The 27,731-nt window shown below is 40.2% G+C and overlaps 9 protein-coding genes across 9 annotated transcripts; 8 read left to right on the top strand and 1 right to left on the bottom strand.

The window, feature by feature from the left end:
• Window positions 1-1,015: 1,015 nt before the first annotated feature.
• CTAM01_16156 (uncharacterized protein) lies at window positions 1,016-1,243 on the bottom strand (the record flags this gene model as incomplete). Its single annotated transcript, XM_060532149.1, has 1 exon — window positions 1,016-1,243. The coding sequence occupies one exon, from the start codon at window positions 1,241-1,243 to the stop codon at window positions 1,016-1,018; it is 228 nt and encodes a 75-aa protein (XP_060373274.1).
• A 2,158-nt stretch (window positions 1,244-3,401) lies between these two features.
• On the top strand, window positions 3,402-4,052 carry CTAM01_16155 (uncharacterized protein; the record flags this gene model as incomplete). Its single annotated transcript, XM_060532148.1, has 1 exon — window positions 3,402-4,052. The coding sequence occupies one exon, from the start codon at window positions 3,402-3,404 to the stop codon at window positions 4,050-4,052; it is 651 nt and encodes a 216-aa protein (XP_060373273.1).
• Window positions 4,053-5,773: 1,721 nt separating this feature from the next.
• CTAM01_16154 (uncharacterized protein) lies at window positions 5,774-6,019 on the top strand (the record flags this gene model as incomplete). The annotated part of the gene is made up of 1 exon (XM_060532147.1): window positions 5,774-6,019. The coding sequence occupies one exon, from the start codon at window positions 5,774-5,776 to the stop codon at window positions 6,017-6,019; it is 246 nt and encodes an 81-aa protein (XP_060373272.1).
• Window positions 6,020-6,818: 799 nt separating this feature from the next.
• Window positions 6,819-8,110, top strand: CTAM01_16153 (FMN-dependent dehydrogenase; the record flags this gene model as incomplete). Its single annotated transcript, XM_060532146.1, has 3 exons — window positions 6,819-7,132; window positions 7,218-8,019; window positions 8,078-8,110. The coding sequence occupies 3 exons, from the start codon at window positions 6,819-6,821 to the stop codon at window positions 8,108-8,110; spliced, it is 1,149 nt and encodes a 382-aa protein (XP_060373271.1).
• A 526-nt stretch (window positions 8,111-8,636) lies between these two features.
• Window positions 8,637-8,990, top strand: CTAM01_16152 (uncharacterized protein; the record flags this gene model as incomplete). Its single annotated transcript, XM_060532145.1, has 1 exon — window positions 8,637-8,990. The coding sequence occupies one exon, from the start codon at window positions 8,637-8,639 to the stop codon at window positions 8,988-8,990; it is 354 nt and encodes a 117-aa protein (XP_060373270.1).
• Window positions 8,991-18,591: 9,601 nt separating this feature from the next.
• Window positions 18,592-21,356, top strand: CTAM01_16151 (uncharacterized protein; the record flags this gene model as incomplete). The annotated part of the gene is made up of 4 exons (XM_060532144.1): window positions 18,592-18,597; window positions 19,222-19,515; window positions 19,579-20,046; window positions 20,112-21,356. The coding sequence occupies 4 exons, from the start codon at window positions 18,592-18,594 to the stop codon at window positions 21,354-21,356; spliced, it is 2,013 nt and encodes a 670-aa protein (XP_060373269.1).
• A 730-nt stretch (window positions 21,357-22,086) lies between these two features.
• Window positions 22,087-23,833, top strand: CTAM01_16150 (averantin oxidoreductase; the record flags this gene model as incomplete). Its single annotated transcript, XM_060532143.1, has 4 exons — window positions 22,087-22,200; window positions 22,274-23,386; window positions 23,446-23,612; window positions 23,680-23,833. The coding sequence occupies 4 exons, from the start codon at window positions 22,087-22,089 to the stop codon at window positions 23,831-23,833; spliced, it is 1,548 nt and encodes a 515-aa protein (XP_060373268.1).
• A 409-nt stretch (window positions 23,834-24,242) lies between these two features.
• CTAM01_16149 (uncharacterized protein) lies at window positions 24,243-25,262 on the top strand (the record flags this gene model as incomplete). Its single annotated transcript, XM_060532142.1, has 1 exon — window positions 24,243-25,262. One exon carries the CDS (start codon window positions 24,243-24,245, stop codon window positions 25,260-25,262), a length of 1,020 nt encoding a protein of 339 aa, XP_060373267.1.
• Window positions 25,263-25,718: 456 nt separating this feature from the next.
• CTAM01_16148 (uncharacterized protein) lies at window positions 25,719-26,332 on the top strand (the record flags this gene model as incomplete). The annotated part of the gene is made up of 3 exons (XM_060532141.1): window positions 25,719-25,841; window positions 26,066-26,134; window positions 26,201-26,332. 3 exons carry the CDS (start codon window positions 25,719-25,721, stop codon window positions 26,330-26,332), a joined length of 324 nt encoding a protein of 107 aa, XP_060373266.1.
• Window positions 26,333-27,731: the final 1,399 nt, after the last annotated feature.

Here is a 27,731-nt window from a genome sequence, read left to right as displayed (position 1 = left end):
CTCGTACCAAGAACGAGAACAAAGCAAGCATCTGTATTGTATTGAATCATGTTTGCCAGGGGCAACCTGTCTCAGAACGAATACGCGTATCTGCGGACGTCCCAATTCCAATATGCCCGTTCACATAATCAATAGACTAATGCAGTGCACCTTTGGCTTATGCTGGGGTGCAGGTCGCTTCCATCCATAGCCGTTAGAAATGCGGGGAAAAGAGCGACCAAGCAATTATTCATAGCTTGCTTTCTCGGCGTACTTTGTCCCGATCAGAGCGTTGTATCTCACTTGTCTATCAGCTGAAGTGGTCGAACATAAATATGCGAGCACTCGAGTGATCGAGGCTTACCGCCGTCACTGCTATAGTGTGGGCAAGTTGTCGCTCAACATTGCTGGCTCCTTTGAGGCTTCAAGGTGGTGTTCTTATGCCTGAAGCCTACCGGTGCAAACTGATACATCATGTGTTTCGACTATCTCTTTTCTTCAACTTCTACCTAATAATTATCCTCAATTCATTGTCTTTCGGTCTTCTTTTTCCTCTGCTTCCTCGACTCACTGTCCTCGAGCCCGCCTTTGCCGTCTTGATGATCTCCATCGTCGGAATCGTAGTCATCAAAGTTGGTAAAGCCGTCAGTAAGATAGGAATTTCAAACCGTTCGTGGAAATGATGGACGAAGTCTGGCTGGAGTTCTCTTTCATCTTGCAGGGAACTCGTAGCCCACTTAGCATCGTACTCGTCCAATAAAGTGTTAGACATATTGTTTCCTGGGGCTGAGAAACCGAACCTTTACCTCGGTAGCCATTGTTCACGATGCCTTTTGTTAAGAAGACCGACAACTAAAACTATAAGGCATTTTGTCGCCCCGGGATCTGGCTTGTCTCAGTCCCAGGACAGCGCCAATATCGGAGCCGATTTGATGGATGGAGGAAACGTGTCCACCAACCGTGGTGGAGCTAATTCGTCAAGCGGCATGCTGAACCATTGGGAAGGGAACTCCTCCTTAATGATTTCTCTGCGGAATTAGGTCCCCATGAGTATGGCGGCATCAATCCCGAGGTATCTAAGGCGCCTGAAGCCCTTCATGTCGGCGAGGGTAATCTCTACTGCTCCCATCTGCGTCATGATACGCATCGAAGACTCTTTCAGCGTCTCGCTGATACACTCCATGGTGGGGCTGAAGGCCTGTCCCGTTTCGATATACACACCACACCCGTCTCTTTCCCTCTCTTGTGCGTAGCGTGAAGACATCAGGTTGGGAATACGGGAGAGCAAAGCACGCAATTCCCTTAGCCCAGTTTTGCGGCCCACTAACTCCAGATTTCTTCGACGTCGGCTGTATTCCGAGTACTGTGGCGAATAAGATGTCCTCGTATCAATCTCTTCCAGTTCCGTTTGGATCATTTTCTTGTAGCCCAAGTCAACTTGAGCTTGTCCTAAAGCCTAATTCCGTATCATATCCTCCCAGAAATCGGGGTCCTCGCCAGTCTCCTTCCCTTCAGATGAGAAGACCCGTGCAGAAAGTTTAGAATTGCCTTTACATCCTTACCTTGCGTGAGCGTCTCTTCCATGAATCTTCCCAGTCATCAACTTCAACTCAAGAGCTCAAGTCAACCTTCAGCCTCCTGAATCTGCGTCTTGGACCCTACACAAATTCAATTACAGCGGTGCATCGACTACGATTTATCGAAGGCTGGATTATTAACAGAAAATGCGACGGAATCCAACTCAAGGGTCATGATTTATCGGCAAATTCGATCATCGTGCAAGATCAAAGGCCTTGAAATACTTCGCGATCATAATAATTAATAAGACGGGAAGTGCTGCGGTTAGACCACACATACTGACGACTGGTAAATCGGCGTTTTATAAGTATTGAAGTTTGATTGAGGGCAGACTCGCTAGCTTTCTCCGGCTTTGAGGAGAAGATATTTTCCGCTTTTCCAGGCAGAATCTTTACAGGTGTCTCAATGGCGATGGCGGACTTCGGAATTTTTGATACCTTCTACGCAAGACATTCCTCAGTGGTTTTCTGAGAACCATCTTGATCTTCGATCATAAGTTCAAATCAAGGATATCTCGAAGCGCATTCAATCTATAAGGACCAAGCCAACTCTTGTGTTCATGACTGATAACTTCAAGTTCGTACGAAAGCTGTTGGATTTCATTACATCTTCGCCGAAACTCAATCGGTGCATGAAGGGATATCTTAGTTCAGTTGCATGGGCTGATCCTGTTCGTCAAAGATCAATTTTTGTCGACTAGCTAAGCCAAAGAGACGAGCCATGGATATGATTATTTTCTCAAGATGAATCATGAAGCCCTGTAAGTCCAATTAGGAAAGCAGGTCAACCAGGCTTTCTTTCACTGACAAGCAGCGCAGTAAAAAATCATCCTAGCCCACAGAGCGAGTTTTCTCGCTCTGTTTGAGCTCACGGCGTGAGGACATGACAAATCCTCATCATACCTATATGAACGAGCATAATCGTAACAACGATTATGCCAGGCAACAACACCGTACAGCGAGACTCCTGTCACGCGTCAGGTACTCCGACACTCAGATTGAAATCAACGAGACTTACGAAACATGCTTTGTAGTCCTCTAATAGCGACTTGGGAGGCTTGATAATTTTGAAAGTAGTGCCTCCATTCAAAGACACAGGCGACGGCGAACCCACAAAACAGCTCTTTCCGCACCTCAAGCTGAGAACTGTTATACATGTAATAGTATTGGCGCGTTGTGGTATTTCGCTCAAGGGGCCTCGGCCTTTGCGGCTAGGTAACAGTGCTCTCAGCGTTAGGCCTCAGACATAAGTCACTGAGAGGTGGCATAATTGCACAATGCACGGTTCTACATGATATAGGTACGAGACGGGCCCTAATACAGTATCATGAGGATTGACTCGATAACATACAAAGCATTTCACTTCGCCACAGGCCCTTGAAATATTGAAACTGTTTGTATGAGTTCTTGTTATTTCCTTTAATAGACAACTTGGCTACGAAGAAGACTGCCTCCTGTTTACATCAGTGACGTCGGGTTACTTGGCCCCAGTCTCCGACCGAAGTTATCAGCTAAGAATAGGCAAAAGTTGCCCAAAAATCAATTTAATCTGCGACGCTGCCCGCCCTATTCTCAGCTGTTCGTCTCGCCAAGCAGTGAGAGTCGCCGGGGCTGGATGAAACCTGCGCAAGGACGATTGCAGAGTGCCATCGCTACAACCAAGAATAAGGATTTAGTTACAGTTAAATCACAGGGCGGAATTAACCTTCTGGAAGAAGCTGGTGCAGCGCTCCTGGGCAGCCTCTAAAAAGAAATTCTACCCCGGAGCTGCCCTGACCGAGCATGTTAAAACTGGAGTCATGTAGACTTTTGAGTGGTCGGGTTCCTGGGCCAGATTGCAGATCAATGTCTGGCATCCCTTGCAGGTTTCATTGGTGTGGACACAAAAATCCCACCTTGCCCACACGCGCGGTTTGGCCATTTGATGAAGGCGCGAAAGACAAGCAAGGTGCAGAGCAGGCATTGAAATCTGGACCATTGCACAACCAGTGCTGGCGAGATTCACCTACCTTCTTCAGCAAGAGCAAGTCGTTATCAACAAACGGGTTGCCGCATTCGTTCAGCGGAGGGAGCGGGTGCGTTCCGGTCGGTGAGGAGTCGGCGAGTTGGTGGGAATCTGGGTCTTTTGCGACGGACATACCCTACTATCGCAGCCAAAGAGGCCTTTGGTCCACTATCAGGCCCGGCTCATGTCCGACAAGAATGTGTTCATCCACAAATTTGGCCACTACCACGATGAGCGGGACGGGGCTCTTCGGACGATCGGTTGTTGTCCGAGATCTTTCGGCTCGCAAGATGTTATCAACACCTTTGGATTCGGACTTGGGAATGATTTCAGGTCGTGCGCCGAAGTCGGACTTTGAAATCCAGCATTTCAGGTGCTTAAAGCATTGGACGCTGTCCAGGCTCCCCATGCAGTCCCGGTATTTGATGCGGGCACTTAACAAGCTCCCGAGCGGGAGACATAATCCGAATGATCAAGTAAAGCTCCCGTGATGGTTCCTGCATTCGCGAGGCTTCCGAACGTCTTGATTAGGAGAATCTGTTGGTCCCGACGCTCTCCCACCTTCCAGAAACCTGCTTGAATGGCCCAGTGAGGTTGCGGCGCATGACGCATGCAACATGGGTTTGAGCAATATATCGTGAATGTTCCGAAAAATCTGCGTCACAAATTGAGTTTTTGAGAAATCTTGGTCATTCTTCTCAAACTGATAGAAGTGATGGTTCAACAACGGTATGCAGAGCTGAGTTCCAGACGCTGTCCGAAATCACGTTGGAGTCTGAAAAAAGGAAATTGAAGAATAAGTCATAAGATAACATGGAGAAGGTCGGTCCGTGGACTGCTCGGGGTAGCAGAAGAGGACAAAGTGATCCTCGAAACCCGGGTTCCTACCGCGCGTATCCGCAAAATTTTTCAGACGAACCAGCGGCCCGGTACCCACAAGTCAGTCAAGAACGGGGCCAGACTCCATCATCTTCAGGTTTCCATCGAGAGGGTTAGCATCACAGGACCTGTCTCCTTGAGTATTTACCCCCACGGACAACAGCTCAGTTATCGACGGACGGGGGAGCAGCATGGGGCTATAGGCCATTGTCTGTGCTCGTTATCGGTTACCAAGACCGAGAATGCACTGTCATCGGCTGCCTCACCGTTACAATTGACGGCTCTCGCGGAGTCCAAGAGTCCTTGGCGAAGCGCGGCGATCTTTTCTACGTGGCGTACGAATACAGTCGTGATGGGAAACTGACTTTTTTTGCAACGCCTTACAAGTTACGGCTCCGCCACGGCCTGCGTCGTGCTCGGTTGCCACCACCGGCAGCAAACTGTTCCCGGAAGGTCGAGGGGCTCCCACACGGATCCGACATTTGGTGAGTGCGGTCGGTCATAAGTCCGATAGACGGATGTTGCTACTCGGCATTGTCAACGCCTAAACAGGACCCTGGTCGAGGATTCGGAAATTTTCGCGATGGAAACTGCGAGGGCTGTTTTCTAGTGGAATCCAGTTGAGCAAGTTGAGGGTCAAAATTTCTTTTCAACTCTTTCTCAACTTGGGGCGAGACCCAGTCCAAGAAAGAGAGAGAAGAAAAAGAGAATGAACCGGAGGGGGCTATAGAATAAAATCTCGCTTCCAGGATACGTCATGTGCAAATGTGGTAGGTAGCATTGGAATGTGACGGGAGATGCGACCTCCCTTTTTCTCTTTGGCGGGAGGCTTACCCCTGTTTCTGAAGAAGAAAGCGAGGAAATGTTTTCCAGACACCGGACGATTCAAGCATAATGCACTCTCAACCGCAAACAACAAACAAACAATTAAGGGAGATCAGAGGGAGAAGTAATGCCCGTCCTCTGTAGAGCTCAGTGCACTAAGAACCTAGGACTAACCTTCAGGAATCTCTAAAGACACGTGGGCGGCTTGACATCGGATGGAAATGAGGTAAGCTAGGAATCATCATGTTCAGAAGTTTTTTCAACTTCCTAATCCTCACGATGCCTGAAGATCGGAAGTCGACCGAAATTCTGTAAGCGTGAAAGCCCTCAAATGTCTCTCAATCGGGGACAGGAGTCTGTCCGTGACGTGGGATCCCCCCAGGACCGGGCCAACAATTGCAATCCAGACCTCTGGGACCTTCGCTTCCCGAGAGCGTTGTAGTCCCCATTCACGCTGTCACCACCCGCGCGCTTGTCCAAGCCCCATCCCGCTGGCTGGGCTGGTGTCATGTGCTGGCTAGGAGCATTGCCCACCCCCCGTGCGACGACTTGGCTCATTAACTTGGCTCCGTTATTATTCAGCCATGGTAGCGCCTTATTAAGCTACCAAATATCCTCCCAGGGCGAGTCAGTTACCCGCTCTATCCTTGCCGGCCAACTGTCAGTGGATGACCTTTTTCTAGACCCTGTCGTCGAGGGTAACCGAGGGGGAGCACAGACAGGAAGGCAGAAGAAGAGAAGGAAAAAAACGTGAAACTAGCTCCATCCCATCAGTCTTCCATCAACTTGATACGTCAGTTCTTGGGTCGTTAACGGCACTCGCTGGTCCACCCTACAAGATCTGATAACGGGCTTCTCCCCGGATCAGGGAGGCATTGCAGCACCATTAAGCTTGGCAGCGGGTCGACATCGTCTATCTGAGTTTGAACCATCGCTGCTATCCCACAGTCATTCTCTCATGACAGGTGCAAGTCAAGCTTCCGGATTTGGGGCCTGGGTTCTCCCCTACGTAGTAGTAGACCCGCCTATTCAAGTTTCCTGGGACTACAGAGTGCCACCCGACTTGTCCGAAAGAATCAAGACAGCCCGTTCGCCAAGACCGACCTTCCCTGGATGCAGCCCATTCCCCAGCGTCGGGGGCATCATGCGCAGAGACTCAGAGAGAAGCTCCCACTGGCATCTCAACATTGGAAAACGGGGCCGCTGTCCCCGTTCCTGCGGACTTCTCCTGGTGCTCAACGACACCCATGGCGCACGTCATGGAGTCCGTTGGGATAATACCTCTAAACATGTAGACTTTGGGTAGCAACCGCTTGGCCCGCTCGTCGAACCGAATCCGGATATGAGCAAGGAGGCTCGGAGCGATGCCAAGAACATTGCAGTATAGGGGAGGGGGGAGCTTAGAGAGAAAAAGGTGACGTCTGGCTGAATTGTCGTGGCCATGATAAATAAGACTCTTAGGACCGTCCCCTTTGCTGAAGATCTGGCTCTGAGATTCATCACACACGTGCTCGCCGTCATCACTCACTTACATTCGCTCATTATCTGACAACATGCGTGCTGCTCTCATCTCCGCCCTCGCGGCCGGCGCTGCCGCCACCCGCCCGTTCCTGAACGAGCCGGATACCGGTATCGAGCTTGCCCTCGGTGACCTCGCTGTTGGCGCCCTGCCCAACCTCACCCAGATGGTTGGCCTTCCCGACTTCGAGTACGCCGCCCGCAACTACCTCCCCATCAAGAACTACACGTACTACCGCAACGGTGCCGCCGGTGAATGGTCTTACCGCAACAACCTCGAGGTCTTCGGCCGTTACCGCCTCCGCCCTCGCACCATGGTTGACATTACCAACATTGAGTCTACCCTCAAGTAAGTCCAAGCTTCCAAGCTTCCTATTCTGATGAACTCCCTTGGATGGGTTCATGGATTTTCCGCAAATCGCTGACTCGCGCAGCACTACCATCCTGGGACACAACTTCTCTGCTCCGATCTTCATCAGCCCTGCTGCCCGTGCTGACTACGCTCACGCTGATGCTGAGCTCAACCTGATGAGGGCCGCTGCTGCGGAGAACATCCTCTACATGCCCGCTCTCTACGCCGCCAAGACCATTGAGCAGATCGCCGAGGTCAAGGCCGAGGGCCAGGTCGCCTTCCAGCAGGTGTACCTCACCACCAACGACACCGCGACCCAGGTCCTCTTTGACCGCATCAAGGCCTCCGGCGCCAACGGCATTGTCTACACCGTCGACTCCGCCGCCGATGGCAACCGCCACCGCGCTGCTCGCTTCGCCGTCGGCTCCGCCGACTCCGACTACTCCCTCATCACCTGGGATGAGTACCGCAAGCTGTCCAACATGACCGACCTCCCCATCATCATCAAGGGCATCATGACCGTTGAGGACGCAGAGGCTGCCATCGAGAACAAGGTTCCCGCCATTATCCTTTCTAACCACGGCGGTCGCCAGCTTGACGGCTCCCCCTCCTCCCTCGAGGTCGCTCTTGAGATCTACGAGAAGGACCCCGAGATCTTCCAGAAGATCGAGGTCTACGCCGACGGTGGTGTCCGCTACGGCGCTGATGTCCTCAAGCTTCTTTCCCTTGGTGTCAAGGCTGTCGGTCTCGGCCGCCCCATCATGTTCTCCAACATCTTCGGTCAGGAGGGTGTTGAGAAGGCCATTCAAATTCTCAAGCACGAGATTGCCATTGATGCCGGTAACCTCGGTGTCCCTGATCTGAAGAAGATTGACGCCAGCTACGTAAGTCGAACACAACCTATATGTTCCAATGTACAACACCCGCTAACAACCTCAACAGGTCAAGTGGACCCCCAACAACTGGTACTCTTGAGCGTTTCGCTGAGTACTAGATGAGAAGTCGGGATATAGAGGGGATCTCTTCGCTTGATTCGCATGACGTAGATGATACCACATGAGTGCTGTACATACTCTTTCTTTTCTAGCTGCACATAGCTTTTACCTGCGAATTGATACCCCTCAATCAAAAGTTCTTTGAAATTTTCAACGAAAGCCCCATTATCAATGGCATGTGTTTGATCATGCAAGTCGGACATGAGTAATTCAATCCCATTGTTCTTTTACATGGACAAAGCGCAAAACCGTAAAGTGCAAGAACAAACAATGCGATAATATCTCAGCTCAAAAGCTAGCAGAATAGTCTCCAAGGTTAGTTGGTGTGTATATAATCTCAATATTGATATATGAATGATGCTAATGAGACTTTTTCTGTAAATAAGCCAGCAAATCTTTCACGCCTCTCCCATCACGACATCATCTTCCACACACAATAAACTTACGAGTAAGTCCTCCGCTCCCCTGTTTTCACCCTGGCGATTAGTCACCTTGAAGAATACACCATGTGTATCACCACCTTCTTTGTCCGTGTTTGTGCCAAGTGCGACAAGGAGATCAGCCGTCTAAAGCAGGAGAACGTCAGTTGCAAAAGTGCCTCTCGGGCTGATCCGAAGTGTTACGGAAAGACTGAGGACTATCGATTCTTCAAGAAGCTCTGCTCTTACTGTCATCCATCATGCAGCTGCTTCTCAAATGATGCGCTGAACAAGATTCTTGGCTCCGACTGGGACTTTTCGTCTGCCGACAAGCTGCAGGATAACCACGTTCATACTGCACCTACAATTGGAGACGAGATTGAGCGTTTGTGTCATTGTGTCAAGAAGATGCGGCTGGACGCCGATGGTCGAACCAAGTAGGTGTCTAGACCCGACTGGTGGAGATGTTTCAACTCGCAATTTGGCAGCGCCTTTGAATTGAGCACACGGATTGACCCGTGACGAGTCCCAGATAGACTGAAGTTATGAATTGACTTGTGATTGGACGAGATTGAATATTTGGACTTGTGAGTGCTGTCGTGATCTGCTATGGTATATTCAGTGATTACCTTGGCTTCCGACGGTTAAGGAACACATTGAATTACTAGCACGTGATTAGATGTAAAGTGTGTGAATTACAGTTTTTTGGACTTCGCTATAAGTCCGGACTGATGGAAGATCATGCTTTCACTACCTAAGGTGGAGTTCCCATCACACCCATTGATCCACACCAACGAGATTCATGGTGGCATATTACCCAGGATGCTTCTTCTAACCAAAAGTGGAGCGTTGTGTATCTAACATCTTTCTAGCCCATCGATCAGCGAGAATAGTCGTCAATGCCATATGAACTACGATTTTCAAGCTAACTATACCGTTTCTACTTGGGAATGAAGTGAAATACGGGCACCAGGGCTCATAGAGCCGCAATATTCAAGTCTTATGCTTTAGTCCGTTTCGAGACTGACCTTGAACTGCCGCGGTAGGCTCTGATAAGCGATGCGCAGCATATGGGCCCACCCATAACTGCTTATATCACGAGTTATGGCACGTAGTAATGGGCATACGGAGTATAGTAAAAGTGGCTTAATATATTAAAGTAGAAATAAATAAAAGGAAAAGGTCTATATATATAATATCTAAGATAGATACGTGATTTAATACGTAATAAATACTTTATAAAATACGATTACTATCCTTATTATATAATATACCTTTTAATTATTATTATTAAGGAGTTATTATACCCGAAATAGAACTTTTAAATACCCTTATAAAAGCCCGATTTAGTTAAATATAAATAAAAAAAAAATAAGTATAAAGGATATATATTTTTTAAACTATATTTATTATAAATATATTTTTTTATTTAAAATAAATAGAATTTTAACTTAAAATAGTACGTACTTTACTATTTTTAGTATATAAATTACTAAAAATAAAGCTACTTAGCTATTTTATATATATTTAAATTCTTATAGCGTTACTTAGCTATTATTTTTTTTCTTTTTTTTAACTTTTTTATAATTACTATAAATACCCCTATTTATTACGCGCGTATATTTATACTATTAAATCGTTTATTAATTTTATTTTAAATATAAATATTTAATATATTTAAAAATAATAATAAGTTTTATATAATTTTTACGATACTTCTTATATACGTATTATATAATTTATTAAGAGTTTAAATAAGTAATAATATTAATAAGCCCTTTTAAGTTATTACCCCCCCCGTAATTTCTTATTTACTTATTAAAACCCGGTTACTAAGCTTTTCCTCCCTAATTAAGAGAATATTAAAGTTATTAATAAAAATACTAAGAATTTTATTAAGTTCGAGGCTCTTATTAATAATTATAATAAAAATAATAATAAAATAAATAGTAATAATAAGAGTTTTAAAGAGCTTTTATTTATCCCCCCCTCGGAATTTAAGGGTAAAAATAAGAATATTTTAAATATTAAACCTTTTAAAAAGGGTATATTATATATTATTATTTTAAGAATTCGTTTCTAATAATATTTTAAAATTTAAAAAACATAAAGCTAGCTCTTTTTAAAAAAGTAATAAAAAATAAAAACAAATATTAAAAAGCTAAAATACCCCCCGTAATAAGTATAGTTCTTTTTATTATTTTAAACCTAATTAATATATACTTAGTCCTTAAAAAGCTTAAGAGAGCGGCTCTTAAAGAATAATTAATATAATATATACCCTATTTTTAAATAGCCCTCTAATTTATTAACCCTAAGGATAATAAACGTTATTTTATAAAAAGTAGTAACTAATATATATACTATTTTAATAACTATTTAGCTAAGGAGTATATTAATATATTAGTTATTATATAGTTAATAACCTAGGCTTTTATTAAAGTTATTATAAATAGTACTCCTTTTATTATAAGTATATTATCTTTTTTTATTATTAAAAAGCGTACTCTTAATTATAATTTTAATAAAAAATTAATAAGCTCCGCGCTATTATTTACTATATAAAAAATAATAAAAAAATATATAAAAACTATATTAAGTTCTATATAGAGGACTTTTTCTTTATATACCCCCCGCCCCCTCTTTTAAATACGTTTATATTATTAATTATACTTATTATAGTTATTTATAACTAACTTTTTATTACGCTACCTACTTCTATACCCTAAGTTATTAACTTAATAATTATTTTATTTTTTATACTCCCCGCTATCCCTACTACTTTTAGTTTTATAAATTTTAAAATATATAAAATATAGTTCTTAGCGCGCATACTTACCCTCTTTATTAATAATATTATAATTTTAATAATTACGTATTTTATAAACTAAGAGTTTAAATAATAAATATAAGCCTAGGTCTTATTTTTATATATATATACCCTATAAAGTAAGGTTATTTTAGGAATTTAGGCCTTTAAGCTAAGAAAAGTTTTATTTTATTTATTTTAAACCTCTAGGCCGTACTCTAAGTTCTATTTATTATCTATTTTTAAATATTAAGTTTTTCTAAATATAGCCTAAATTAATTATTTTTAATTATTTTAACTATTTATAATAACTTTTTACGTATTATAGAGGTTAAGAAGTATAAAAAAATATTTAAACTTAGTTTATAAAAGGTTTTTAATAAGTCTATTTATTAATATATTTTTTATTAATATATAAATAACCTCGAAACTATTTTTAATATATTCTTATCTTAGCTATATATTTTATATATTAATATAGCGAAGTTAAGTAGCTATTCTTTCCCCTTTTCTTATAATAAGTCGAATCGTTTACTAATTATTATAATTAACTAACTATACTTTTCTTAAATTAAGGGTAATATTTTTTAAAAAGTACTTTAGAGCTATAGTCTTTTTTATAGTTTCCTTAAAATAAAAAAGCTTAGTTTTAATAGTTAATATTATAATTATTACTTAGTATACTAATTTTTATTAAATTAGGCTATTAAAAAGGAATATTATATATCCCTAAAATAATCGTTATATTACTTTATTATTTATAAAGCTAGTATTTTTAGTTAAAAATAATAATTAAGTACTTAGTATATTATTATAATAAAGTATAAAATATCTTATTATATAAAAATATTAAATCCCCCCGACGGAGTAATCTGCTAGGGCCGTACCGTATATTACGTATTAAGGAAAACTAGGTATATTACGCTCTATACCTAACTACTAATTAAAATAGCTCCTAACTTTTTGCCATAGTCCTCCTAAGTTCTAACTACTTATAGGGTAAGCTTTACTTACTCTAATGCGCATAGGACCTCTTAGTACTAGCCCGCGTAAGTAGCTAAGTCTAGTATAATCTATTTTTTTATATAAGTATTATTATTACCTAGGGGGTCCTATAAGAGCTATTTAAAGCGCTAGCCTATTACCTTAACCCTATATACCTCTAGCCCGTTTATTATAGCTATTATAGCTAGGCTAGCGTTAATATACCGGATCCTAATATCCGTACCGGCCTAGCTATTTATAGCACCTATAATATTACCTAGCTAAATTCCGTACCCCTAAAAAGTACTTTACTACTTCTTAAGTATACTTACGTTAGTTATAATAGCTATAGCGTTAAGCTAGCTAAGGGCACCTAGCCCGAGAGGGGTAAACTTATTAACGGGTATCTTTAGTTCTAGCCTACTAATTACTAACTATATACTAAAAAAGTAGGTTTTTATCGAAGTAGTATTTTAACTAACTAACCTCTTAACTAGTTATCTAACTAGCTATTTAAGTAGTAGTTTATATATTAATAGGTTTATTTAATAAATTTATTTAGTAAATTTATTTAATAGATTTATTTAGTGGATTTGTTTAGTAGATTTGTTTAGTTTAAATAGAGAGTAGCTTTGGGCGATATTAGAAGCGATAAGGATAAAAAAAATCTTTACGAGCTCTATAAATATTAGCCTATTTAGCCCTTTTTCTAAAAACCTCTATATCGCCATTAAAGTTTAGAACCTCTATAGTTAAAAAAGACCGCCTCTAACTATTGTGGCCAACTATTGCGGCTAACTATTATAGCTAACTATTACGGCCGACCTCTACCGTTAACCTTTCTAGCTAGCGCTACTACTTTGCTTATCCCAAATTAAATAACGGTTTTTATATTAAAATTATTATATTACGTTAAGCGCGTACTTAGAATATATTATATATATTATATAGTTAAAAAGTATACTATATTATATAATTTCCTTTAAAAGCGTAATCCTATTAAGGTCGATCTTTTGTACTTATAAAGCCGGAAAAAAAACCACTATATAAAAATATTAAATATAGTAATTAATTATTTTAATATAAGTTACGCTTAGGTTAGTTAAGAATTATAATAATTATAAATAAGTAAAAGCGATATTTAGTTTAATTATTATAGCTATATAAAATATACTTCTAACCTTTTCTTAGTAGCTCTTTATTTCTTTTTTTATTACTTACTCTTTATTTAGTTTAAACTCGTCCTAAGGAAAAGGGGTAGCTAAATATAGTAAATTTATAAAATTAAAGTACTTAGTAACTTACTTAATATATACGTTATAAATAAAATAAACTTTATAAATAATATGGTTTTATAAAATCCATACTCTAAAAAAGTAATTAATTAGTCTATTTTTTTTAAAGTTAATATATTTTTTTATATTATTAATAATCCCCTAAGCCGCTTTTTAATTATTTTAATAATATAAAATAATAAAGTCGTTAATATAAAATATTAATATTACTTTCTTATTTACGGTTTAGTAAATATAGATCTCTTTATAACTATATATTATATTTATATTATAAAATATAAAAATAAAAGTTTAAAACTAGAGAATTAATAAGTCTTAGAGGCTATATAGAGCGCGTTAGAGTTTACTTATTTTATTAATAACTTTATATCCTTTTAAAAATTTAATAATTACTAATTTCTTATTCTTAAGAGGCGCGTTAAAAAATATATTAATAATATTATACTAATTAGCCTTAAAGTTAAATTAAGTAGTTATTATTATTATAAACCTAAAGGCTTTTATAATAAGTATCGAAGTGTATATATTTTATAAAAAGTTAAGTAGTTATATATCCCCCTTTATATATATACGTACTTTTATTTTATAAACCTTATTATTAGTATTATACTTATAAATATATACCTATTTTAATAAAAATAGGATCCCTTATTTAAAATTATAATTAACTTCTTCTTATATACTAATATCCCTTAGCTTTTTTATTTTTATATTTATAATATCCTTAAGTAGCTTTTATAATTATTATAAAAAATATTTAATATTACTAAACTTTTTTAATAAGCTTTAAAAGTTAACTTTAATAAGTTTTAATTTTTAAACTCCTCTAGAGCGCTCTAAGTAGGTCCTATAAACTACTCCTTTTATTACTTAATAAAATATTATATATTTTATACTACTTTTTTTTATAGCTTTTTATTAATTAAGTATAAAAATAAAAAAAAAGTAGTCTTAGTAGCGGTTATAATAATTATTATTTTTTATATTTAAATATAAAAGCGTTATAAAAATACTACTATTAAAGCGTTATAAAGGTCTATAGGCCTAGTTTAAACGTCTAGGACCTAATAAAGCTTTATTTAGTACTTAATAAAGTAGTTTTTATAAGCTCTATTTTTATATAATAATAGAGGTTTATTATAAAGGTTCTTTATTAATATTAACTTTAATATTAAAAATTACTTTTTTATAATTAATACTTTATTTATTACGTACTCTAGCGTTTTACTAAGAGCCGTTAAGAATTAAAAACTTAAGAACTTTTATAATATATATAAACACTCGTAAAGAAAATTATAAATTATATAGAGCTATTTATAACTTAGTTACTATATCCCCTTCTTTACCCCTATTTCTAAGCTTACGTAAGGGGGTTATTTTAGAGGTTAATAATAATAATAAAACTATATTAGCCTCGTTAGCCTTATTAATTATACTCTAAAGTATATTTATTAGGTATTTAGCATCTTAAATAGTTAAAAATCTAATAATAATACTATCCTTAACTATAAAATTATCCTTAGTATTAATATTTTTAAAGTCTAAATTTACTTCCCCGAGTACTCGAACTAACTTATTATTAATATTAAAAAGTTCTTATATTTTTTAAATTACTAAATTTACTTACTTATTTATAATAATTTACTAATACTATCTCGTCTTATAGATTTATAAAAAGGTTTATAAAAAGGCTTATTTTATAAGCTTTAATAATTACGAATTAACCTACTCTTTTTACGTTACTTACGGGTTCTTTTATATATAAAAATAGAAGTTCTATTTTAATTCCTAACTTATTATATTACGTTTTATATATATATTTAACGTTTATAATTAAAAGGGCGGTTTTATTATTATTCTTAAAAAAGTAAATTAGAGTCCCTTTTTAATAACGAATCGTTACCTCGAGGCTCTATAATATAAAAAGTACTTCTTTTTCTATTTTAATCCTTAAGAAGAACCCCTTAAGTTACTTATTATATTTATTAAAAGCTATAAGTATATATTATTATTTACTAAGAAATAGTTTAAAATAAAAAAGATTTTAGTATATACGGTATTATAGCTATAAAGCTCTTTTTAAAGGTAGTCTTTTTAAAATTACTATTTTAGTATTAAATAATATATATACTTTATACTTAATTTATAATAAAAGTTTAATATATATACTTCGAGTCTTATATAATAATTAATAAAGAGTATTAAGTCTAAAATAACTTATTTTAAAATACTAAAAAAGCGCGCTATTAAACCTCTTATAAATACGTTAATAAGAGTAATAGAATTTTCTATAACTAACTAATAATATAATATTAACTAAGCTTTATAAAATATATTTAAAGTTTATAAAAAAAAATAGGATTAGAGGAGCTTATATTTAAAAAAGATTAGATTATCTTTTTAAATAAGCTACTTTTTAATAGTATTTTTATAAAGCGTTCCCTATTATATAATATAAACTAAATTATAATACTAAAGTATACTTTTATTTAATAAAATCTCTAAGACTATATTAACATAAAATCCCTTAATATAAGTAACGTTCTAAAACTTTAAATTATAAGTTCTTTTCCCCTTAAGTTTATTTAAAACGCCCTTTATAATACGAGTATTATGTATAATAATAAGTAATATAATAGTTCTTAATTTAATATAATCGTTATTACTTAATAATATATAACTCTTAGGTTTAAATAAGCTCTTATTATTAACTAAATATATTACTCTATAACTATTTATTACTATATTTTAAAAAAAAGAATAAGTATTACTTATAGGGGTACTAAAAATTATATTTATTTTTAAATTTTAACTCTTTATAAATATAATAATTACGTATCCCTTATCCTAATTTATTAATAAGCTCGCTATAAGTTAGTTAAAAGATCTTTTTAAAAATTTAAGTTTCTTAGGGGTTCTATTATTTTTTAACTAACTAGCTTTTTTAAGCTTATTATAAAGTAATTTTTACTTATTTAATTTAATAATAATAAGGACTTTTTTTATATAGCTCTTTAATATTCGTATTAATAACTTACTAACGTTTTAACTTATAAATACTTATTTTAACTTTTAATATACTAAAGGCCGCTACGAGTATGCGTAATTATAAGGGTATATAACGTTATTTTTATTATTTATATTATTAACTAAGTTAGAGCGTTTAATAAAAATAAAATAAGCCCCTCTTTAACCTAAAGGCTATTTAGTATATATATCCTAAGTTACTAAACTAAATATATAGATAATTTCCTTAAGGGTTCTAATATATATTTTAAAAGCTATTAATTTACTAAAAGTTTTATATATATATTAGCCTTATATAAGGTTAAGTCTAGACTTAATTATAACTAAGAAGTTAAGTATAGTAATTTTTTTATTAATTTCTAAAATATTATACGTTTTAGTTTAGAAATAAGTAAACTACTACTCTTTATATTAGTATTAAGGGTTAATTCTAATCCTTATTTTATTAAAGGCTTATTAATATTCTTTTTAAACTATATTCCTAATTACTATTTTAAAGAGTATAAGTTCTTATTTTAAATATTTAACGATTTATTATATACTAAACTTAGCGCCGTTCTTAATAACTTTTTAAAATACGTATTTATAAAAAGTAATATTAACTAATTTTACTAATTACTAAGTAAGGAGTTTAATATATATATTAATAATATTACGTTTTTAAGTTTTAAATTATTTATATTTAATATCGATTTTTTATTATTTTTAAATATTTTTAAGTATATAAATCCTCTTTATAAATATAATATAAAAATAGATTTATTTATATAAAATAAGTAATATAGTTAGCTTTATAAAAAAAAACTTAGCTTAGTTTTATAAGTTATTTATACTTAAAGAAATTAAAAAAGTTATACTAAGAATTATATTTAGAAATTATTAATAGAGGATTTCTTAATTTTTTTAGTTATTTTTAAATACCTTATAGCGTACTTAATAAGCTCGTAGTTCTTTTTTATTACGGGTTATAACTAATTATCTAAATTCTAAAAATAAAATAAGTACTATAAAAGGGTTAAGGAATATATTAAAATTTAAAATATTTAAATTAATATATTTTTAAACCCTAATGCCCTTATTTATAATATAAAGTACGTTAAACTATTTAATTTAATTATTATAACTAGTTAATTTTATTTAAGCTAAAGTAAGTATAAGTATATTTATTATTTTAAAAAGATTATAAAAATTATATTAATAAGTATATTATTATAATATAAAGTCTTAATTAAGAACTAGGCTTATAATTATTATAAGTTATAGTATATAATAATAGGTATATAGAGTATAATAAAAGTAGCTTAATATATTAAAATAGAAATAGATAAAAAGAAAAGGTCTATATATACGATATCTAAGATAGATACGTAATTTAGCACGTGACGGGTACTTCGTGAGATGCGGTTACTATCCCTGTTACGTGACAGCTTGCTACTTTGTTCTTTTGGCATCGTCAGTACATGAATCATAACAGAGATTAAAGCACGATAGCCCTGCACCCTATAGGCTGAAAGTTACCAAATAAGAGCAGCGGATGATTCGGTTGGGACGCCCGCTTCTCCGCGATGTTGCGCCAGGTTTGATAGTTTGGCATCTTATTTTGTGTGGTATTTTAGTTCCTGAGACCTTCTCGGCTCGCGGCGATCGATATGAAGGGGCACTTATTGCCCATCAAGCAGTCTGTAAAGATTCTGGCATGATATGTGGAATCCCGTTGAGTGGGCTCAAGTTGGGATCAATTGAAGGTTCATGGAGGTACATGTAAGGTAATGAAGATTGAATGCCTTGTGCTAACTCATGGCTTATTGTATGCAGAGCTTATGCTAATTTCTTGTTAAGACCGAGCTCATGCTCCTGAACCAGCCACTAGGCTACTGCCATCTTGAGACAATGTTGCTTTTAACAACATACAATTAATCATAAAGAGATGCGCGTATGTTCAGCTATGCTAGCAGCAAGCTTATTGCCGCTAGGTCTTTGAGCTATGACTTTTAATCCGATACTCCCATTGCACTATCTACAGAGACCCAGGTAAGCGGGGGCGACTCAGCAATTACGCACAGCGCTAGCTAGTGAAACATGGGTTTGCGGATCGTCGGACAAACTTTCGATACCGAAGGACAGAAATTCTGTACAGAGCGAATTAAAAGGAGGCGGCACCATCTTTTGCGCGCCCGTATCGACGAGACATATGCAGACCTCCCCATACCACGAAGCAACAAAGCTCCACGTCACCTCTCCTTTCCGGCCAGTGTTAAAGTCCTCCCTCTTGCCCTCACAGCGCCGGCTGTTCTTTCGGGCCCGCTGAGATTCTCGGCCCTTGTCTCGCCTAGGGAAACATGGCCACCTTCCCACCCGGAGCCTCGGGGCCGGACTCGATATCTCCCGATAGTGACCAGCCAGGTACCGGTCGGCGCCTCATTGCCTGCGTTGCATGCCAAAAGCGGAAAGTCAAGTGCAGCCGGGTGTTTCCTTGTGCAAATTGCATTAGGGTATGTTATGTTCCGTCGGGTTGCTCCGCGCCTCAGAGGGCTTGAGGCTGATGTGTTGCTACTAGTCATCCAGCCAATGCATCCCTGGAACGCCAGCTCCTCCGCGAGGGAGGAAGCCTTACAATCAAGCTCTCAAAGCACGTCTAGCCCGCTGTGAGCAGCTCCTGAGTGGTCAAGCTCCAGCGGTGGCGTCAAGTGCTTCCTCGAATGCTGTCTCCACGCCAAAGACGTCGCAGTCTCAAAGTCCGGCGGACCCTTCTCCGGTCTCTAGATGGACACCGGAAGGGAAGCTGGTAGAAGATCCAAATGGCAAGCTCGCCTTCATGGATAACTACCTCTTGGGGCTGGTTAATGAGGAGGTACGTCATTCTCCGCACTTATCGTTGGACATCAAACCACTCACATGACATACCTTACCGTAGCTCCGAGCCATGGATGAGCTCATCAGCCTTGATGAGAACGAACGCAGCAGTCCACTTGATAGCAGGCCTTCCGACCCAAACACAGATCTACTCCTTGGAGAAGACGCCCCCAAATCTTCAGTTCTCGACGCTTGGCCGGATGCCGCACTTGTTTTCAAGCTTTGGCAAATCTTTCTTGACCGAGTGAATCCCTTCACCAAAGTGATTCATGTTCACACCTTTCAGCCCTATGTTGTGGAAGCTACAAATGGCACCCAAGGTCTGCCAGAAAATATCATGGCACTACTGCTGTCCATCTTTTTGATGGCAGTTGTTGCCATGTCAGAGGAGGAATGTTTGGCAGCGCTGAAAAAAACTAAAGAAGCTGCCGTGGCCTTGTTCTCCGCTGGCATCCGCCAGACAATGAGGCAGCTCAATTTCATGCGTACTAATGATCTAGTCATTCTCCAGTCACTCTGCCTGTACTTGGTAAGTTTGGTAACTACGACCCCACAGCTAAGAAAGCCAAAGCGATATACTGACTTTATCGGCAGTATTCCTTGCAAGACAGATATGACCGCCACAGCTCGTGGGTCTTCAGCGGCACCGTCATCCGAATCGCTCAAAAGATGGGGCTCCACCGCGACGGCGATGTGCTTGGCCTGAAGCCCTTTGAATCAGAGATGAGGCGCAGGGTATGGTGGCAGCTGGTATCACTCGACGCAAAGTTTGCTTTGTTCTCCGGCTTTGGCCACTCGCTGCTCCCTCGGGACTGGGATGCTAGGGAGCCGAGCAACTTGAACGACGCGGACATCTTTCCGGCCGCTGCGCAGCCAACACCGGACCGCGACGGCCCCTCAGAGATGATTCTATGCTTGATCCGACACAAAATCACCAAGTTTCTAGTCGACACGCCCGGTCTCGAGCCGGTGAAGATGATGGGCGAGCTGAATGAGTCCGGCGGTGCTCAGCCAGTAGCAGGGGGAACGAGAGAACAGCAGATGAGCTACTACCTTACCCATTTCGAGTTGTTCGAACAGGGCCTCCAGCACATCTTGGACAACCGATGCAACCCCCACGCGGGACAAGTACACGTCATGGCTCAAGGGCTCATATCGGCTCTTCTTGTACAGAAACGGCACTTGATCAAGAGCATTAGTGACGGGCCTAGACCTGACGCCGTGGGTCAGAGCGGAGAGGACAATGCTTTCATGTGGGCTGTTTCCACGCTTGAGCATACGTCGTTTCTTTACTCTTCTTCAGAGGGTACGGGTTTCCTCTGGTTCGCTGATTTCAACTTCCAATTCGAGGTACTACTCTACGTCGTGGTGCTGTTGGGACAAAGACTTGAAGGACCCATTGCACAACGTGCCTGGGAAAAGATTGAAATACTCTACCGGTTCCGGCCCGGGTTATTCAACGTTACCGACAAATCCTGCGCGACTCTGGCGCATTTCGTATTACGGGCATGGTCGAAGAGATTGGATCTGCTCATTAGATCTGGTTTCCCGGGAGAGTCACCGGAATACATCGTTAAGCTACAAGCTTGTGTCGAAAACGTTGTTCATAACGGTAACAACCCTCTAGGCTCACTGAATCCTCAAGAAACAACGCCAGTCAACACGCAGATGTGGGCACACGCATTAGAGGCTGAAGGGGTGCCGCCGTTTTCGTACATTGGTGTCGGACGGGGTCATTTTTCGAATCCTGAAACTTCCGCATGGTCCTTCTTAGAGACTATGAATGGGCGAGAGAACGAAGATGAGCCGGAAGATTCGGTATTCCCTGTTGCGTTATGAGGATCTTGTAGATAGTTATGCCTGGGCGATGAATGATTTGATTTTCGGCCTTTTGAGTCGACCGGCAGCATTTATATATAGGTAGATCTAGGTATTATGGGATGGAAGGATACTTGACCAATGTTCATTGACAGCTCATTATTTCCTGGAATACCCAAGCCCCTTCTCATTGGACCCTTAGGGGCAGCCGCCACTCCGAGAAAACATCACACCAGCTGCAAGTCAATGAATACAACAGCCATCATGCGCCGAAAGGCTAGTTGAGAATAACGCGGTGAGTTAGGGCCCTATCCTGGGCACAAAAGCGTACCGGTTGCGCAAGGGGGAATGCTGATCCTGTGCGGACACCCGGAAGTGAATATTTTCCCGGTTCTCCGAGAAAGTTGTTCCGAAGTTTGGTCGAAAGTGGGGCCCCTTCAGTCCGCTCCGAACTCCACCCCGAAAGTAGTGGGACATTGGCGATCCGACGGCCGGCTCATGCATTTCTTTGCCAATGCCCTTACAATGCGATGATATTCGGGGTTGGAAGACTGAAATTAGTACCCAGCGGAGTTTTGTCTTGTTTGGAGAGCTTTGTCACGGAGTTTTGCTACACTCCTAGTGGCCGATACTCGGTTGTTGATGGAAGGGCCACTCCAGGGAACACAGAATGTTGGTATAAGTAATGGGCGGTTCGCACTTCGTCTAGACTATAGCCAAATTTGATCACAGTTCATCATAGTCAGTAAAGATGACACTTGATACGAACAAAATTCTGGCCAATTGGTCGACCTTCTCGGCCACGGTGTTGGAGAGTTTGGCTCAAATTAGTCCAGCACAAATGCTTATTGCAACATTGGTTCTCGTAAGTCGAACGCCGCTAAGTCATACAACGAGCTGTATGAGCTAATCATGACGATTCACTTCTCCTGTTATAGATTCCCGTCTACTTCGTCGTCGGGCTCTTGTACAATGCGTACTTTCATCCTCTAGCCAAATTCCCTGGTCCGCTCTATGCCCGCTGTTCGGACATTCCATACATGGCAGTGCATACAAAGGGCGAAATGCTTCCATGGCTCAGCTCTCTTCACGCCAAGTACGGTGATGTTGTACGAATTGGGGCCTCCAGACTTAGCATCATCAACGGCCAGGCTTGGAAGGACATCTACGCCCACAAGACGGGAGGCAAGAAAAACTTCCCCAAAGATCCGCGTGTGTACGGAACCGACCCCAACGGCCACCGCAATCTGATCACGACATTGCCAGACTCCGACCACAGCCGCCTCCGAAGAGTCTTCTCGCCAGCGTTTTCGGAAAGAAGCCTCAAGGCTCAGGCACCACTGATTTTGTCGTACGTGGATCAGCTCATGGGGAACATCCGCCGTGGCATCCAGACAGACTTAGACGCCAAGTTCGACATGGTGAAGTTGTACAACCTGACGACATTCGACATCATGGCTGAGCTGGCGTTTGGAGAATCGCTTGGCCTTCTCGCCGACTCAGAATACTCACAATGGGTCGCCAACATTTTCGACAATCTCAAGAACGGCGCCTTCGCCCAAGTTGGTCGGGAGTGGTCATGGCTGGGCAACATTGTGAAGTTGATCACACCACCGAGACTCAAGCAGGCTGCCGACATGCACTTCAGGCATTCCATTGAACGAGTCGATCGCAGGCTTGAAAGTTACACCAATAAGGCCGATATCTGGAAATTGGTCCTCAGCCAGCCCGAGGGAAAACAGATTGACAAGTTTGACATGTATAACAACGCGTCTGTCTTCATGGTCGCTGGATCCGAGACCACGGCAACCATTCTCAGTGGCGTCACATACTTGCTCCTCCGGAACCCCGACAAGCTGGCTCGTCTTGTTAGCGAAATACGCGGAGTAGACTCTGAAGACGATTTGGACATTCAGAGACTTTCTGCGTTGCCATACATGACGGCCGTTCTCAATGAGGCACTGCGTTGGTACCCCCCAGTTCCTGTTGGAGTCTGGAGGGAAGTCCCCGAGGGTGGTAGCGCTGTTGCAGGACATTGGATCCCGGAAAAGGTATGAAATCTTGTGAATTGCCTCTCATAATGGATAAAGGTTGCTAATTGTTATTTCAGACTCGCGTCTCCGTCCCGCAGTTCCCTGCGAACCATTCGCCGCGCAACTTCAAGGATCCTGAAGCATTCATCCCTGAGCGGTGGATTCCCGGGCCAGAGTATGAGCCAAACACGAAAGAGGTTGTCCAGCCATTCTCTATCGGCCCTCGGAACTGCATTGGAATCAAGTAAGTCTTCTTCCTTTTCTAAGTTGCAGCAGCTTCGGCCGGCTGACCATAATTTTTCCGGTCTTAGTCTTGCTTGGCACGAAATGAGACTCATCCTGGCCAAAACGCTGTGGAACTTTGACCTCGGCCTTTGCCAAGAGAGTGAGAATTGGTCGGATCAAAAGTCTTACATTCTATGGGAGAAACACCCGCTCATGGTGACCATCAAGTCCGTGCGATAAAGTAATCTCCAAAGGGGGTCCGAGAGCTGGAATTACTCCAATTTGGAAACCCCCGTCATGAGTGTAAAACAGGCAGAGATAGATTTTAGAGATTGTGCACATTGTTATGATAATGTTATAGACTTGTGATACAGTTAAGCCGCCGTTGCATGGCTTGCGTTCACCTGACCTGTGCACCAAGTAATCACTGAGGTAGTTGGAGTTGCCAGCCATACGACGTGATGCTAGTACACGTTGGAAATGGATCATGGGGGCGGAGCAACTCGACTACGTCATTCTCTTCCTCTTTAGGACACCAATCCAACATCAACTGGAACCGTCGTGCGCCGAGTAAACCCCCATCAAAAACGCATCTTGAACACCTCAACCTCGAACCTCCATCACGAAACCCGAAGCCAACGGCATCCTTATGGCTATTCAAGATAAACCACAAGCATCAACGACGCCGGCTACGATCAAAGTCGGCGACCGAGCTGGCTGGTTGGAAGCGTTGAGGTCTCAACGGCCCGTCCTCGTACACCTCAATGCCGATACCACATGGCTCATTCAACTGCCTTATCCTCCATCGTCGGTCCGGCCTCCTGGTCGAAAGCACTTCAATGTTCTCATCGACCCGTGGCTGCAAGGTCCGCAGTCCGACGTCGCGTCATGGTTCTCCACACAGTGGCATGTCGTCGAACCTAGCCTGAAAACTATGGACCAACTCAATTCAATTCTTGCAGGCTTTGAAGACGGCTCCGAAACCCCAAAGGTCACTGACAGATCATATATCGACGTCGTGGCTATTTCGCATGAGTTCACCGATCACTGTCATCAAGCGACTCTAGAAGAACTTCCAAAATCAACGCCAGTGTTTGCTACTGATAAAGCTGCTGACCTCATCCGCTCATGGAGTCACTTTTCTTCCGTCACCACTACCCCTGGATTCTCCTCCGAAACAAAAGATTGGAAGTCTGATCTTAGCATTTCCGGCCTCCCGCCATGGGTCGGAATTGGGCGCGTCATCACGGAAGGAAACGCCCTGTATTATCATTCGGCCATTATGATTGCCTTTGACTCGGAAACACCGGAGACAATATTATACTCTCCTCACGGTATACAAGCAACAGATCTAGAATGCATTCGCAAGTCCGGCTTCTCAACACTCGCTTTACTTCATGGCCTCCACGACGTCCGCATCTGGATGACGAAACAGTTAAACTTGGGAGCTCTGAATGGTATCCAAGCTGTGGCTGAGACTGGAGCTCGGTATTGGGTTGCGACACACGATGAGGCAAAGGAGGGCGGTGGGCTCATCGCACCACTGCTTATGCGTACGCAATATACTCTTAAACAGGCTGTCGAGGCTGAAGAGGCAAGGATGAATGGCAAAGTTCCAGAATACGATTTCGTTGAGCTTGGCTCAGGGGATGGACTGGTTTTGCAGTGATGAGCTTAGATTGGAAGTCTTATCATCATCATATGAAGTAATTGCGCTCTCTCGGGAAGCGGCACAATGCGACCACATATGGGAGACCAGCATAAGTTACATGTGACGGTGAAGTATCTTGGTATGCCCATGTCTCATGCCAGAGACAGTGAACCTTTTCTCACTGCACTGTGCTTATGTCAAGTAGCACCGCAGCAAGATCTCAAGACAGGCATTTGTAAGTTACTAGAATAATCGGCCTCTTTGAATGTGTGACATTACCTGTGTGACATTATCTTCTTAGGATGGGTTGTTGAGAGACCTCCCGCGTGTCGGCAGACGAGCAACCTCGTCCAGACTCCCCGGGTTGAAAGGTGAGAGCGAGACCGACCCCATGAAAAGCAGATGACTGGCAGACAGGAGTCTCTTCCCGGTCATCGTAATGCTCGATATGGAAGACTGTCCTTCTAGAAACAAATGATTGGCGAAGAGGGCATGCGGAAGTACATTCTACGCTATTTCGACGATGGTGCGTGGTTGAGTTCTAAGTGGATGGGCGACATGATGGATATGATGGCAGCCAACGTCTTTGGGAAATTCGTAAGTTTCCCCTATTCTTGCAAAACCCAAGACATCAAGTTACTAACGCATTTGTCAGAGAGAGTTTGCACTCATCCGCTCTATGAAGACAGCAAACAAGAGAGAGTAAAAGTTCCTCGTCACGTCCGCCGATCAAAAAGTTGTCCCGACTGTGAGTACATGTATCTGCCTGTTTTTGATCTTGCCAGACTGAGTTGGAATATTAATTGTGCTTCTCTTGCCAGGGGAATGGTGTCACTTACATGAATCAGGAAGCTTTCGAAAGCAAAGCGGCGCGCATGTGGTATGATAATGTGAGTTTGCGAAGCCGCTACCATCTTCGTCTTTTCACACCGAATGGGATGCTGACCCGTCGTCAGAACTGCATCGGACTTGGCCACGCTGAGATTGGTGTTGATAGCAAACTTAAGCATTACACCATCAGCGATAGTGAAGCCGAAGACATGAAGCACTGGATCCGTGACTCCCACGCCGCACTGATCAATGACTAGGAGTGCTACAAGTTGAAGGATGGAGATGGCAAGTTGGACGATGCCGTCTTCCCGCCGCCCTTCGATGCAGCGGCAATGATTGAATACCCTGTCTACTTCTGGAACATGTGGTCCAAAGACGTAACTACCCACACGTAGCTTGTCTGCAGGGCCTGCGATGGGCTTGGGCGAGGCTTTCATAGCTCCGTGGCTGAGCATACAGCGACTAGTGGTCCTACCATATAACGCCGCGTCTTTCCAATTGTACCTATTGTTTGTAATCAAAACTTCATTAATATCTCAATGTAAATAAATCACCATCCCGAACTCTTCCTGGTAAGTCAAAGCACCCACTTTTGGGCACCCCCCCCTTTTGGGCACCCTAACAAAACATAGTATCTAAACATCAACACTAACTACAATTAATTAATTAACTACCTTCTACTACTATAATAATATAATTAAAATTCTTACTAAGTAATTTAACCCCTATAAGTCGATTAAGACTAATTAAATAGTTACTAAAGTCCTCCTAAGCTCTTTATATATCCTAAATATTCGTAAACTTAGTATTTAAATTTATTAATATATTCTTTTTTTTTTAAGCCTTATATACTTAATCCTAGCCTTAAGAACTTAAACTTAGTACTAAAATATAGCTAATTAATAAGCCTACTCCCTAAAGGCCTTTTTTACTTTTTTAAATAATAATTATTAAGTACTATTATTTAGACTAAGCTTTATAATATTACGGCTAGCTAGTTATAGTAAGTATATTAATAGAAGTTAAAGCTACGAATACTAAGTAAATAGTATTATAGTTATAAATAGCTTTTTTAAAGCTATATTTATAAATTATAAAGTAAATAAGGCTTTGGTAATTAATTATAATTTTATTAAAAGGGGTTTTTTAATAAAAATAGCTAAAAATAATTATAAAATTTAATATTAAGTTAATTATTAAAAAAGTTATAAGAAGTTTATCCTTAAGCCCGGCTTAAGTTTATACTATATATAAGTCTCGTTTTTAAATATATTTTTTATAATATTCTTATTTATTATTATTTAACTATTTACTAAATAGTCGTCCGTTTTATTTATTTATAATCGTCCGTTCTATTTATTTATAAGCGTCCGTTTTTTATTTTATTATATAATCGTAGTTACGTAACTTATTTATAGTTTTTTTATTTTAAAAGGAGTTATTTTAAGTCCGTATTTTTATATATATAATATAGTAACTACTATAAGTTTTATAAAATAAGGCCCTAGCCTTATTATACGTATTAAGTCGTAATAGAGAAGTCGCTGCTTCCGCTCCAAGTCTGGCGGCACACCTGTTTGGGTATAGCGTCCTCGCCGCTCTACACTTGCATGCCACCGAATTGCGCTTATAAATACTTCATCACGCCAGCTTGTA

Source organism: Colletotrichum tamarilloi, assembly GCF_030869305.1.
Source record: "Colletotrichum tamarilloi strain Tom-12 chromosome Unknown Scaffold_200.1, whole genome shotgun sequence".
Taxonomy (NCBI): domain Eukaryota; kingdom Fungi; phylum Ascomycota; class Sordariomycetes; order Glomerellales; family Glomerellaceae; genus Colletotrichum; species Colletotrichum tamarilloi.
The sequence above is the reverse complement of the archived record's forward strand: the minus strand, read 5'-3'. Positions and strand labels throughout refer to the sequence as shown.